The following is a 14,465-nucleotide window of genomic DNA, read 5'->3' as shown; positions in this document are numbered from 1 at the left end:
AGGCAGCAGGCTGAGGAGGGAGGGGCACGATCGCTGCCACCGTTCTCCGCTGTGGTGCAGAGAGTCGTGGGGCCTTGATGGGGCCTTGGATACCGAGTCGGGTCGGGGCTGGAGGAGGGAATGCGTGAAACGATTTTTCCTTGGAAAGTGATTGCTCAGACTGGGGAGAGGAGCTTCTGTGTGGGTTACAAGTCTGTTAGGTTCTGAGAATCCTAGCGTCGTTCAAGTTGGAAAACACCTGTAAGGTCATAAAATCCAGCTGTTAACCTGGTGATGGGTCTAAGTCCTGTCCCTCATCTGCACATCTTTTAAAGTCACCACCTCTCCAGGTGGTGACTCAGCCGCTTCTCTGGGCAGCCTGTGCCAGTGTTTGATGACTCTCTTGGTGAAGAATTTGCCTACTATGCAATCTAAACCACCCCTGGCACAATTGGAGGCAATTTCCTCCTGTCCTATTGCTTGTTACTTGGGAGAGGAGACCTGCCGTCACCTCTCTTCAACCTCCTTTCGGGTGGTCCTAGAACATGATAAAGTATCCCTCTCATGCTAAATAGACTTGACTCTTAAATGTAACAGACTTGACTGGATTCACTCCCATTTTTTTTTCTGACAATATGACAGAGTAAAGTCAGTAGAGATTTGTCTCTTGGCTGGAGATTGCCTCTTGATTTTGTAGTCATTTGGTTTGAAGAAAGTTGTGTTTAAAACTCTCAGGTAAGAATGTATTCCACAATGCTTTGCTGTTGTGTTAGTTTTCACTCAGCGATTTTCTTGTGAAACAATATTTGAGGATTGAGTCTAGATTTGATAAAATTACTGGTTGTATTTAATGTAATCATAAACTGGTTTTAAGCATGTATTTTTTTTTAAGGTGGCACGGTGTTTCAAAAATATTATGCTTTTCAGAACATATGACAACTGTGAAGTACATCCAGGACCCAATCTGAACATGATCGTAGGTGCTAATGGAACAGGAAAGTCAAGCATTGTTTGTGCTATCTGCCTGGGACTGGCTGGAAAACCTTCTTTCATAGGGCGAGCTGATAAGGTAACTGAATTTACGTAATGTTAATGTTTAATCTGAATTTCTTTAAGAGCCCTTTCTAGCAGAGGATGAGGGAAGACTATCTTCCTTGATTTACTTTATTTTTATAAAAAGTTGTCCAAATTGTAGAATAGTCTGGTCCAGAGACAAAGGCTTTTACCAGAGGGGTCTTGTCTTAACTACTTGTTGTTGTGGTTGGATCATGAAATGGAAACGCTTCAGTTATACTGGAACTTGAGTAGGCCTGAGTTTATATTCAAAGATGTCTTAGGCCTCCACAGTGAGATCAGAAAATGCCACCTGACATTTGATCAGAAATATGAACTAAAGGAGAAATAAAAGAGAAAAATCTTAGTTTAAATTCCCAAGTATGTACATGTAAATACCTTATCTTTAATGTGTTTGAGAACTTACTAAAAGCATGGAGCCACTGGTCTCTAAGTGGAAGCTTGATTGTTTTGGGTTGTTCTATTATTATTATAATTTTTTACTCCCAAGAAATAATTTATTGGCATTACGGTATGAAGTTTGTATTGTCAGATTTTTAAGTTTCACTCTTGCTTTCTTGGATATTTTTGTTAGTCAGAAATCTTTAACCAGTGGAGGTGATGAGGAAGATAATAGTGTCTTCCTTTATTTTTAGTTAATAAAGAGGCAAAATAACTTTTAGTTTTTAATTGCAAGTTTTCAATAAAATATCTTGTTCCAGCAACTACATTATGCAAGTACATGTTTTTGTAAATGATTGCATTTTAATACACTGTTACTTTGCAGTAATAACATCTATAATTCATTTTGTAGGTTGGTCTCTTTGTAAAGCAGGGGTGCCTGAAAGGTGAATTAGAAATTGAACTGTAAGTAGTAACGATGTATTTCCTCATGCATTTTTAATTATATTATTTCCCCACACAGTCATTCACAAGGATGTGGAAAGAAAATGTGGTGCACAGAGGTCTATCTTGAAGCCGATGATTTTTTTTAATTTATTTTTTACCCAGACTTCAGAATTTTAAGATTAAATAATTACCACGCAAGAAATAAGCAGGCTGGTCTTGATTTCACTGTCCGAAGCATTTTACCTTTTCCAGGTGTACAAAGAATATATAGATAAAGCTTGTTGTGTATGGTGTGTTTTGATTACATTTAAGGTTCATATGGTTCAGATGCAGTCAGTAATGACTTCATGAAGTAGTAGTCGGAAATTATTTTTAAAGAAGGCAAGAATTAAAACCAAATGTTCTACCTTCACTTTCTTATACTGATACTGCTGGTAATGAGGGGCTTCTATACATTCTTGCTGAAAATATCACATACTGAAACACGAGGGGAAAAAAAAAGTAGATCTGACTAATTCCAGCTAATGAAGTCGTCTAGGTAAGCATTTTCAAAGCAGAGCAACTGAAAATCCTTAGGACTTATTCTGTAACAGTCCATCAGTAACTGATGGTTAAAAGGTGATATTTCATGCTTCATCTAAGTAATTTTTTTTTTTTTTTTGACAATTGAAGAGAGACTGTCGTAATAGAGTTCTTAAATGGGTGCTTTTTTTCTGGAGATCTTAACATGAAATTGCAATAGCACAGGTAGTTTTGCTAAATCTTAATCTGATCTTTTTTGGCTTGATTCAATAGAACATAGAGCTGTTCACCTGTTTTGGAGCCTGAGTTAATTTGTGTAACTACTGGCCACTCTGATCAAATTGTATAAAAATGTGTTAAGGAAGAAAGATAGACTGGAACAGGGAGTGATGAAGAAGGGCATTCTTTGGAGACTAGCCAGTGGAGAAACTTCAGTTATACTGGAACTTGAGTGGGCCAGAGGTTACATTCAAAGGTGTCTTAAGCCTACACAGTGGGGAGGCATATATAACATATAAAAATGTGGTGTTATTTTTTATATAAACTGTCCCTATCTGTAACAACTTTTAAATAGTTCATACATTTGGTGTAAGTATGTAATTTACATAACTTGCTCTGAGTTAAGGTTTGCAGATATTCTGGATATTTTCTGTGTGAGATTAATTCATCACTGAAGTACTGGATGTATTCTGAAGGACAAAATGTGAACCTGCTGCTGCTGTCCACTTAATTTATATTAAATATTTAGATACCTAAATATTCTAATATCATAACTCTTAACATACGTTGGCCCTTGGTAACCTTTGCCTATTCTCAAAAGTGTAAACGCTTATTTTTATTAATCAGGTCTAAGATACCTGACAATATAATTATCACTCGTGAGATTCAAGTGGTGAACAACACATCAGCATGGTTTATCAACAGAAAGCCAGCAACCCTGAAAAACGTAGAGGAGCAGATTGCAGCCTTAAACATCCAGGTGGACAATTTGTGCCAGTTTCTTCCTCAGGTATGAATGAATTTTGAAAGTCAGTGGGTGCAAATGAGGTGCTGTATTTTGTGAGGATTTTCTCACTTCTTTTGTAGCACTTCAGTGACGTAATGGGACGGCACAAAGAATGAGAGGGAGTTGGACACTTTTGTACCAGCTTTCAGTTGACACTGAAAGGAAAGCTGCTGATGTTCCCATGTTGGTGTTTGAGTAGCAGCTCTAGCAGTGCTGTCTCTCTCTGAGCTGCTGTAGGGATGTTCTTAAACAACAATCTGTAGGGACATTTTTATCAGGTCTTGAGATGTAATACTATCTCTATACCTTTACATGTATGATTTACATGTATGGTTCCTGTACTTGTGCATACCTGACTTCCCTAGTCAATCCCATACATTTTTCTCGTGTTATATCCAGTCAGTTCCTCAGGATTGAATCCTGTACTTGGTAAGTGAAGTGGAAAGTTGTCTGCATTTCTTTCTCCAAAAAACAGGAAGCGTACTATGAAATGACTGTTGGCAGTTGCAACAGAGACTGCTAATAGAGTATTTTGGTAACAACTGTAGCTCAACAGTTTGAGCGTAGCGTAGGACTTCAGAGATATTTAGGATTAAATTATGTATGAGTAAAATTGCCCTGACTGAAAATAGCCTTTAAAGAGGAGAGATGATTAAAGAATACTACAAGCAGTTTCCATATCAGGATTTCTGTGCAGATAATGTAAGTTGTGTCAAAGTGGCAACTTAAAAAATTTGATGGTGGATTCCTTTCTGAGACCTCAGTTCCTAAGGATTATCAGGAATGGTAGTAAAAAGAAACTTTATCAGCATATAGCCAGACATGGGCTTGTTCTATTTAAGGACAAGTGCATTCAAGAAAACATGCTGAAAAACATTAAAATTTAGAAAGCTAGTGTCACAGAAACCAATATTTTGGGGTGTGGGTTTTTGTTCCCATTTATTTATTAAGTATTTGTTTAGAGAACAACGTTCTGCATACTCTACCAGCATAACTTTTGTATTTTAAACTGCTTTTTTTTCTTCAGTAAACAAATGTCTGTTCAGTGTATATTACTGTTTTGAAAGTTTTGGGTTATTTACTCTCTGCCACTGTAGCAATGGTAAGCATATCTTTCACTCCAATCTTGGTTTTGAACCGGCAATGCTTCCTGATACATTTGGCATTGAGCCTTGATGTTGACTTAACTTCTGAGTTCATCATAACATTTTACTAGAAGGGTGTACCTCAGCAGCCTGAGAACTAATATTAACATTAGAGTGGACTAAACCCTTTAATTGTTTGTACTAAACTGTCTTGTTTGGAAGAATAATAGCCAGTTCAAAACTAACAGACCAACCTGTGTCTTTAACACCTATGCTTAAAAGCTGCCAAACAGTCACGAACAGCTAAGATCTAAGCTTCAGGGATTCCAGGGCAGCTCCACCAAAACCAGGTATAAAATCTTAGCAACAGTTTAGAAGGGTTTGGTTGCTACTCTGTGACAGTTAAGCATAGGATGAGTATACCAGAGCTGTCTGACATAAGTTGGGTGATGTTCATGAGAAGTTGTGGTGTTTAAATCCAGTATTATTGTATTGCACTGTTCTGACTAATGAGGTGATTTTGTAACTTTATTTTCTAGGACAAAGTTGGAGAATTTGCAAAAATGAGTAAGGCTGAGTTGCTTGAAGCCACTGAAAAATCCGTTGGTCCTCCAGAAATATACCAATATCACTGTGAACTGAAAAACTTCAGAGAAAAGGAAAGGGAACTGGAGGTAAGCATGGACATTATAGAAATGGAAAGCAGTGACTGCAGAGAAATCAGTATAATAAAATTTCACATGAGGTCTAACAGAACTGGAAGGTGTTATTTATTTACCAAAACTGCAGTAAGCTGATTTTACCACACCATGCTCATATTCTCTCAGAATTCATTCACTCTGGCACTCACATGCTCATAAACACAGGCACAGAGGACAAGGGATGCCTGTTGTCACTTCTTTGGGATTCCTGACAGGCAACAACTTTTCTAGACAGATCTGTAAATTATGGACATGGTAGGTACCTGCTGCCTAATTTTTCTGGTTTGGAATATTAGTAGACAAAGAGGAAAAGGGAGAGCATCTGCAATAAGCTGCAACTTTGTTACTGTCCTGGTTTTAGGATGCAAGATGTTTCACAAGCATTTTTGCTACTTGTATTTATCAAAACCAGTTATGATCATATCATATCATAGAATGGCCTCAGCTGGAAGGAACCTTAGAGATCATTTTAATCCAGCCTCCCTGCTTCCAGGGACGCCACCTCTCGACTAGATCAGGCAACACATGGGGACCGAACGGGAATCGAACCCGCGACCTTAGCATTGCTAGCGCTATGATGTTTTAGAAATGTCTAGATTAATGGAGCCTTGAGCTGTAGGGAGTAACTTTCTGAGAAAATAAAAATAAAATATTCAGGTTAAGATTTCTGTTTAAGTTAGATTTGTTTTACAGGAAGAAAGTGATAAACGTACTTGGAAAAGCTGAACAACTATTCCTAGTTGTGTTGTTCTTTAATTACTGCTGTACTAAAATGTCCTCTCTAGTATTAAATTCTTGCTTTAATGTACAGGTCAGGTGTGAACTATTTCTGAAAGGTGTTTTCACACTGTGAAACATAAAATACATATTCTTACAGAACTTGTGCAGAGAAAAAACTACTGCTTTGGAGAAAATGAAACAGAGGGCTGAACGATACAAACAAGATGTTGACAGATACCATGAATGCAAGCGGCATCTAGACTTAATTGAGATGCTTGAGAGGAAAAGGCCTTGGGTGGTAAGTTTTTCTTTTCAGTGTTTTTCTTACCTAAGCCTTTTTTTTCCTAATACTGCAATATTAGAAGTATGCCAGATGCTTCTTTAAAAGAAATTTTACTAGAATAACTTGAACATCATTACAACTGCTTAGCACAAACAGACCAGGTCTTGAAATACTGTTATTGGCCTAACTTTGATCAGAGATTTGCCTGCATATGTAACTGGACTGAAGAAATTGCTTACTTCCTAGTAAGCAGTTACTGACCATTTAGGAAAGCCAGCCCTATGGACCAAGAGCAGTATTCCTTGCAGACACGTTTATAAATGCCTAGCCAGTTCCACCTGTTTCTTCCAGCTCTAACTTTGTTTTTTACAGCAGGTGGTTTTTATTTGGTTTTTTTTAACATATTGTCTTGCCCACTTCGCTAATTTTGATTTATTGGTTGAGGTTTTGTGTGCATGACATAAATTGTGGTGAATATAGGTTGCCAATCTCAAAAATATAAGCCTATGGAGAGGTGGAAGTTTTAAAAATATTAGAAGAGCCTAGTATCAAGGGTGGGTCATTTATACAAAACAAAATAAGGCTTTCTGAAAAACACTTTGATTGTAGCTTAGTTTAATTAAACTGGCATGGCTTTTATTATATTGAAGGATTGTGGTGTTTTCTATTTTTGTAAGCTTTATAGAATTCACGAAATACACAGAATCATAGTGTTGTTAAGGTTGGAAAAGACCTTTAAGATCAAGTCCAACCCTTAACCTAGTTATGCCAGGTCCACCACTAAACCATGCCTCTAAGCACCACATCTACATGTCTTCTAAATACCTCTGGACATGGTGACTCAACCACTTCCCTGGGCAGCCTGTTGTAATACTTGACAACTCTCTCTGTGAAGAGTTTTCCTACTATTCAATCTAAGCTTCCCCTGGCATATTGAGGCCATTTCTTCCTGTCATATTGCTTGTTACTTGGGAGAGGAGACCAATCATCACCTTGCTACAACCTCCTTTCAGGTGGTTGTAGAACGTGATATGGTCTCCCCTCAGCCTCCTTTTCTCCAGGCTAAACAACCCCAGTTCCTTCAGCTACTCTTCATAAGACTTGCTCTCCAGACCCTTCACCAGCTTTGCTGCCCTTCTGTGGACGCGCTCCAGCACCTCAGTGTCTGTTAGTGAGGGGCCCAAAACTGAACACAGGATTTGAGGTGCAGCTTCACCAGTGCCAAGTACAGGGAGACAATCCCTGCCCTGAGCCTGCTCGTCACACTATTCCTAATGAAGACCAGGATGCCAATGGCCTTCTTGGCCACCTGACTGCTGACTCTTATTCAACTGGCTGTCGACCAATACCCTCAGGTCTTTTTTTGCTGGGCAGCTTTCTGAGCCCTTTCCAAGCTTTACTCTTCCCCAAGCCTGTAGTGTTGCCTGGGAATGTTGTGACCCAAGGGCGGGACCTGGCACTTGGCCTTGCTGAACATCATACGCTTAACCTCAGCCCACTGATCCAACCTCTCCAGATCCCTATGCAGACTCTACCCTCAGACACATCAACAGCTTCATGTCTACAAAATTAACGAGGATGCACGCAATCCCTTGTCCAGATTGATGATAGAGGTATTAAAAAAAAGCCCCAATACTAAGCCCTGGAGAACACCACTTGTGATCAGCTGCCGACTGGATTTAACTCCATTCACCATTGCTCTTTGGTCCCAGCCTTCCAGCCAGTTTTTCACCCAGTGAAGAGTACACCCGTTGAAGCCACGAGCAGTCAGTTTCTCCAGGGGAGTGCTATGGCAAAGTGTCAGAAGCTTCACTATAAAGTTCAGGTAGACAACATCCACAACCTTGTCCTTATCCTTTAAGCTGGTCATGTTGTACAAGAAGATCAGGTTAAGTCAAACAGGACCTGCCTTTCATAAAGCCATGCTCACTAGGCCTGATCACATGGGTGTCCTGTATGTGCCATGTGATGGCACTCAAGATGACCTGCTACATGACCTTCCCCGACACTGAGCTCAGACTAACAGTCCTTTAGTTCCCTGGATTCTCCTTCTGGCCCGTCTTTTAGGTGGGTGTCACATTTGCTTGCATGCAATCCACTGGGACCTACGTAGTTAGTTAGGACTGCTGGTAAATGGTTGAAAATGGCTTGGTGAGCAGTTGTGCCGGCTCCCTCAGTACCCTTGAGTGGATCCCATCTGGCCCAATAGACTTGTGTGTGTTTGAGTGGTGCAGTATGTTGCTAACTGATTCCCCTTGGATTACAGGCATTTCATTCTGCTCCCTGTCACTGTCTTCCAGCTCAGGGGGCTGGGTAACCACAGAACAGCTGGTCTTATTATTAAAGACTGAGGCAAAGAAAATGTTAAGTACCTCTGCCTTATCCTTTGTTATTATGTTTTCCCCTATATCCAGTAAAGGTTAGAGGTTTTCCTCAGGCTTCCTTTTTTTCTTAGGTATTTGTAGAAACATTTTTTTATTGTCTTTTGCAGCAGTGGTCAGATTAAGTTCTACTTGGGCTTTGGCCCTTTGGTTTTCTTCCTGTATGACTTGACATCCTTGTAGTCCTCTGGAGTTGTCTGCCTCTTTTTCCAAAGATCATAAATTCTTCTTTTTTTGCTGAGTTACAGACAAGTTTCTCTCTTTAACCAGGCTGGTGTTCTTTGCTGCCTGCTCATCTTTTTTCACATGGAGATAGCCTGTTCCTGCACCTTTAAGATTTGTTCTTGAAGACTGTCCAGCCTTCCTGGACTCCTTTTGCCCTTCAGGACCAACTCCCAAGGGACTCCAACAACCAATCTCCTAAACAGGCCAACGTGTTTCCTCCTGACCCCATCTCCTTACTTCTCTAAAAACTGAAAACTGTCATTTTGTGATCACTGTGTCCAAGATGGCCACCAACCATCACATCACCCACAAGTCCTCTGTTCATAAACAGCAGATCCAGTGGGGCCTCTTCCCTAGCTGGCTCTCTCACAAGCTGTGTCAGCAAATTCTCTTCTACTCTCTAGGAACGTCCTGGACTGTTTCCTTTCTGGTGTATTGTATTTCCATCAGACATCTGGTAAATTGAAGTGCCCCAGAAGAACATGGGCTGGTGGTCATGAGACCTCTAGAATATTTAATCTGCCTCCTCATTCTGGTTGGGTGGTCTATAACAAACTCCCACCATGGTGTATGCATTGTTAGCCTTTCCCCTGATTCTTAGCCATAAACACTCAACCCTGTCATCACCATCATTAAGCTGACCCACCACTACTCCTTCTTTGCCTATCCTTTCTGTAGAGTTTATAGCCATCCAGTTGTGCATGTTTCTGTGATGGCAAGTGTGTCAATAGTTTTCCTGCTGCACAGTTGCTTTCAGCTCCTCCTGCTTGCTACTTCCATTGGTGCAAATGCATTTCACTTGCGTTATTGATCCTGCCACTTTTGGGGGGCAAAAAGCCTTAATTCTTACGGGATCATTCTCAAGTGCTTCTGTGATTTCTTATGTATCAATAACCCTTTCATTTTTGCTGCTGTATGGCTGCCTCCACTGAGATAGCAAACCAAAGGACGTTGCTAGCACACCGTCCCTCAAATGTTGCCATGCTGCCCTCAGGCTTGTCTCCAACGAGCCTGCTTTTATTCTATGTACAGAATTTACAAACACTTAACACGTAGTATTTGTGGAGGATGCAGAAAACTTTTGCACATACGAAAGCCTCACATGGATATAGAAAGAGTTTTATGTCCTTTGTATCTTGGAGAGCAGCTGGATTCAGAGGTGTACCTTCACTGCCTTCAAACCTCCATGCTAAGAGTGCAGAGGGGGTATAGGAGCAGCAGTTGAAATAGATGGTGGTAGGTGCTAGGGAGGTGGCTCTTTGCCATTGGGATTGGTCTTCCACATTTGCTGAGTGATACAGATTTTTTCCACTACACATACATTAGCCAGGCTTAGTTAACAAATAGGAAGTTATTTTATTAGAACAGATGTAGGTCTTGCATAGTTAATGTAGGCTGATACTGGTTGTTCTCTGCCATAAGGTATTTGCAGATAGGGAACTCTGAGGGCTGGCTGTAAGCTGGTGGAGGGAAACTAACTTAAGAATCTTACCTGTTGTCAGTTAAATTGCCTTCCATAAGTTTGAGAGAATTACTGTTATGTGTTTGTGAAGGAAATTTAGACAGACTTCTTCACACCTTACTCTTTTCACTGCTGTCTTCTAGGCAGTTTGCATTGCTGAATAAGTACTTTTGGTGGATGCACTCAGTCGGGAGAAATTTAACTTTTCGGCCAATTAATCCATAGAAAAAACAGTGTATTTTCACGCCTGCTTGAATTTAGAATTCGTAGTGCAAAATCAGTAGTGTACCAGCTTGTTTACAAGAAGTCACTTGTCTGTGGGTAGTCTTAAAATCAAGATTGAAATCAGATGTTACAAACATAATTGTTTTACTAGGTAGAAGATATTTAACCTACAGGCTACAACAAAATTTCACATTCTGTTGTTGTCTTCAGTATAAAAGGTTGTTGCTATTTTGTGGTTTGTCAAACTATGTAGCACAATATCAAGCTCTCTCTAGAAGAAGAAATGCATTATCTTACAAGCGCATATTTCTTTGTCATCTGGCATAGCACTTTTTAATTCTAAGAAAAATTGTTTTTTCTGTCTTAAATTTGGGCTTACCAAAATTGGGAGTAGCATGAGAGTTTATTCTTTCTTCTGAGGATCTTCCCCACCCCACCGTATCTTCCCCAAAAGATAAGCTTCTGGTAGACGAAACATACCCAGCTGTTCAGAATTGCCTCTGTAACAGAACAGAATAGCTAGGGTAAGCCTCCTGATCAACCAGGAGTCAGATGTATGAACACTGTGATATGTTACAAAATGGAGAAGATGGGTAACCTGAAAACACACTGGGCTGGTTTGAGCTAAAAACCCCCCAATTCTATTCAATGATTTAACCTTTCAGCAAAGTCTCTTCTTCTAAGGGCCTACACTTTCTGAAGTTAACACCATGGTTTTTCAGATAGTGTCTGCTACTAGAGGTAATAACTCCTGATGTTTACAGTTACTGCCAGGGATTGGGATGCAGAGAGGCTTTTGCTTATGCTTGCTCCTGTAGTGGCCAAGGTCACTGCTGGACCTTGTGTGCCACGCTACGGGTGCCAGGACATAAAAGGGGTCACAAGGAAGTAAAAGATTGCACCTCTGGGAAGGGACAGACAGGACTGGTGACCAAAAAGAGTATTCCATTCCATATACATCATATTCAGTATAAAACTGAGGGACTATGGTGGTTAAGCTTTCTTCTGCAGTGGCTTTTTTCTGAGGAGGACTCTCTCTGTTCTTCTGCCTTTGATCCCGATCCCGAGTTCCCAATTCCATCTCCTGTATCCAGCTCCCCTCTGATGCTGGGACTTCCCCAGTGCCACCTGTGGGGGGAAGTCAGGTTTGGTATTGCTTTTGTATATATTTGTATATACTTCATTATTTTATTATTTTTGTACTAGTACTATTTTATTAAAGCTGCTTTAGTTGTTTTTTCCAATCCCTAAGTCTCTCTGCCTTACCCCACTTGCCTTTCTGTTTGGGGAGAGAGGAGGGTTAGAGGGCATCTGTCAGTGTTTACTGGCTGGCTGAGCCCGAACCCTCGACCCAGGTCAACTGAAATAGAACACTAGATTTCCTCTTGAGCCTAGCGAGAAAGAGGAGACCTAGTGCTGAACTTGTTTTACTGTTTGAGTGCTGTAGAACTGTGTATTTATTCTGAAGACTGCACTGCTCTTCACCTTTTTCACAGAATCACAGAATGTTAGGGGTTAGAAGGGACCTGCGAAGATCATCTAGTCCAGCCTCCCTGCCAGAGCAGGATCACCTACAGTAGGTCACACAGGAACGCCTCCAGGCGGGTTTTCAGTGTCTTCAGAGAAGGAGACTCATTCAGCAGTGGGCCTACATTGCCTCTAGTGTTAGTTTTGTCTGCAGTGTATTTAAAGAAGCCCTTTCTGTTGTCCTTGACCTCCCTCACATGGTTTAGTTCCAAGGAGGCCTTAGCTTTCCTAATTGCCTCCCTACATCCTCTGACAACAGTCTTATACTCGACCCAAGGGGCCAGCCACTCCTTCCACAATCTATGTACTCTCTTCTTCCGCTTTTTTTTTTCCCAGCAGTTCCCTGGTTAACCCTGCAGGCCTCATGGTTCTCTTTCTTGATTTCCTACCTATTGGGATGCACTGATCTTGAGCATGGAAGAAGTGGTCCTTGAATACTGACAAACTCTCTTGGGCTCCTTTGCCTTCTAGTACCCTGTCCTTTAGGGTTTCCCCTAGCAATTGCTTGAAAAGGCTAAATTTGGCCCTGCTGAAGTCCAGAGTTGTGATTCTACTTGGTATTCTGTTCCTACCGCACACAATCCTGAACTCCAACATCTCATGGTTGCTGCAGCCAATGTTGGCCTCAACCTTCACTGCTTCAACCAGACTTTCCTTGTTGGTGAGCACAAGGTCCACCAGCGCTCCTCTCCTGGTCGGCTCATCCAAAAATTTGATCAAGAAGTTATCATCAATGCACTCGAGGAACATCCTGGACTGAGGATGGCTGGCTGTGTGGGCCTTCCAGCAAGTACCTGAGTAGTTAAAATCCCCCATGAGAACCAGGGCCTGTGATTGAGAGGCTACTGACAGCTGCCTGTAAAAGGCCTCATCAACTTTCTCCTCCTCATCAAGTGGTTTGTAATAGACACCCACCACAGTATCACCTGTGTTAGCCTGCCCCTTCATTCTTACCCACAAACTCTCAACTTGCTCCTCATCCTCCCGTGGATAGATCTCAATACATTCCAGTTGCTCTCTCACATAAAGAGCAACTCCACCACCTCGCCTTGTTGGCCTGTCTTTCCTAAAGAGGACATAGCCATCCAAGCCCACATTCCAGTTATGTGAATTGTCCCACCATGTCTCTGTAATTGCAATGAGATTGTAGCTCTTCAACAGCACCCAGATTTCTAGTGCACCCTGCTTATTCCCCGTGCTTCTTGCATTGGTATACAGACACTTTAGAGACTTAATTGCGAAGCATCTGTTACTATTGCTTGTGCCATACTTGTTGGAGAGGATGCACTTGAGCAGGGTCATTGTTTTGATGCCGAACCCTGGGATACATTGCTAAGGTCACGGGTTCGATTCCCGTTTGGTCCCCATGTGTTGCCTGATCTAATCGAGAGGTGGCATCCCTGGCAGCAGGGAGGCTGGATTAAAATGATCTCTAAGGTCCCTTCCAGCTTAGGCCATTCTATGATTCTATGATACTTCCCCCTGGCTCCTCTGTAGTGAGCCAGGGTTTATCCCCTTCCCCCTTTGAACCTAGTTTAAAGCCCCATCAGTCAGTCCTGCCAACTCACCAGCAAGAATTCTTTTCCCTCTCTGAGACAGCCCCGCTGCATCTATATCTCTCATGCCCAGTGCCACATAAACTTCCCCATGATCATAAACCCAAAATGCTGCTGGCAGAACCAGTCTTTAAGCCATACATTAGCTGCATGTACTTTCCTGACCCTTTCAGTATTCCTACCTGCTACTGAAGCGATAGAAAACTACCTCTGCCCCGAAACCTTCAACCAACTGGCCTAGTGACTTAAAGTTCTTTTTAATTCTCTTTGCACTCATTTGTTTAATCTCATCGCTGCCAGCTTGGACAGCCAGCAGTGGGTAATAATCAGTGGGATGCATCAGACTAGGGACTTTTCTGGTAACGTCCCTAACCTGAGCTCCAGGGAGGCAACAGACTTCCCTGCAGGCTGGATCCGGGCAGCAGATAGGACCCTCTGTTCCCCTCGGGAATTTCTTCTTTGTCGGACTGGTCCTAACGCATGGGGCTGACTTGCTCACCATAGACAGCCCCATGGGTGCACATCCATCTGCCTCTTCACCTTTTTTGCTCTCCTGTTCCAGAGCCTCATACTTGTTCCACAGGGGCAATTAGGCAGGTGAGGGAGGCGGGGCGGGGATTCGCCTGCCTCTCCGAGTCAGGACCCATTTCCATTCCCACCCATCTCTTAGGGCCCCTCCTTGGGCCGTATGGTCAGAGGAGAGGGGATCCCCCACTGCGTGTGGAGCTTGCTGTGTGTGCATCAGCGACTGGCTCCACCAGTCCATCTCTCTTTCACACTCCCTGATACTCTTTAACCTCTCCATTTCTTGCTTTAGCTCTGCCACGAGGCAGAGAAGGTCATCCACTCACCACAGCTCACACAGGCACTGTCAGTTACAGCCTCTGGGAG

The 14,465-nt window shown here is 41.9% G+C and overlaps 1 protein-coding gene across 1 annotated transcript in view; it reads left to right on the top strand.

Moving 5' to 3' along the window:
- Positions 1 to 871: 871 nt before the first annotated feature.
- The window catches only part of SMC5 (structural maintenance of chromosomes 5), a gene marked incomplete at both ends in the record, with an annotated part of 31,600 nt that continues 18,006 nt past the window's right edge, over positions 872 to 14,465 (top strand). Inside the window, 5 exons of the mRNA XM_009874319.1 lie at positions 872 to 1,048; positions 1,847 to 1,899; positions 3,250 to 3,412; positions 5,034 to 5,168; positions 6,073 to 6,213. Coding sequence (XP_009872621.1) covers positions 872 to 1,048; positions 1,847 to 1,899; positions 3,250 to 3,412; positions 5,034 to 5,168; positions 6,073 to 6,213 — 669 coding nt within the window. The remainder of the gene's footprint in view (positions 1,049 to 1,846; positions 1,900 to 3,249; positions 3,413 to 5,033; positions 5,169 to 6,072; positions 6,214 to 14,465) is intronic.

This window comes from Apaloderma vittatum, unplaced genomic scaffold (genome assembly GCF_000703405.1).
Source record: "Apaloderma vittatum isolate BGI_N311 unplaced genomic scaffold, ASM70340v1 scaffold10868, whole genome shotgun sequence".
Lineage (NCBI taxonomy): Eukaryota > Metazoa > Chordata > Aves > Trogoniformes > Trogonidae > Apaloderma > Apaloderma vittatum.
The sequence above is the reverse complement of the archived record's forward strand: the minus strand, read 5'-3'. Positions and strand labels throughout refer to the sequence as shown.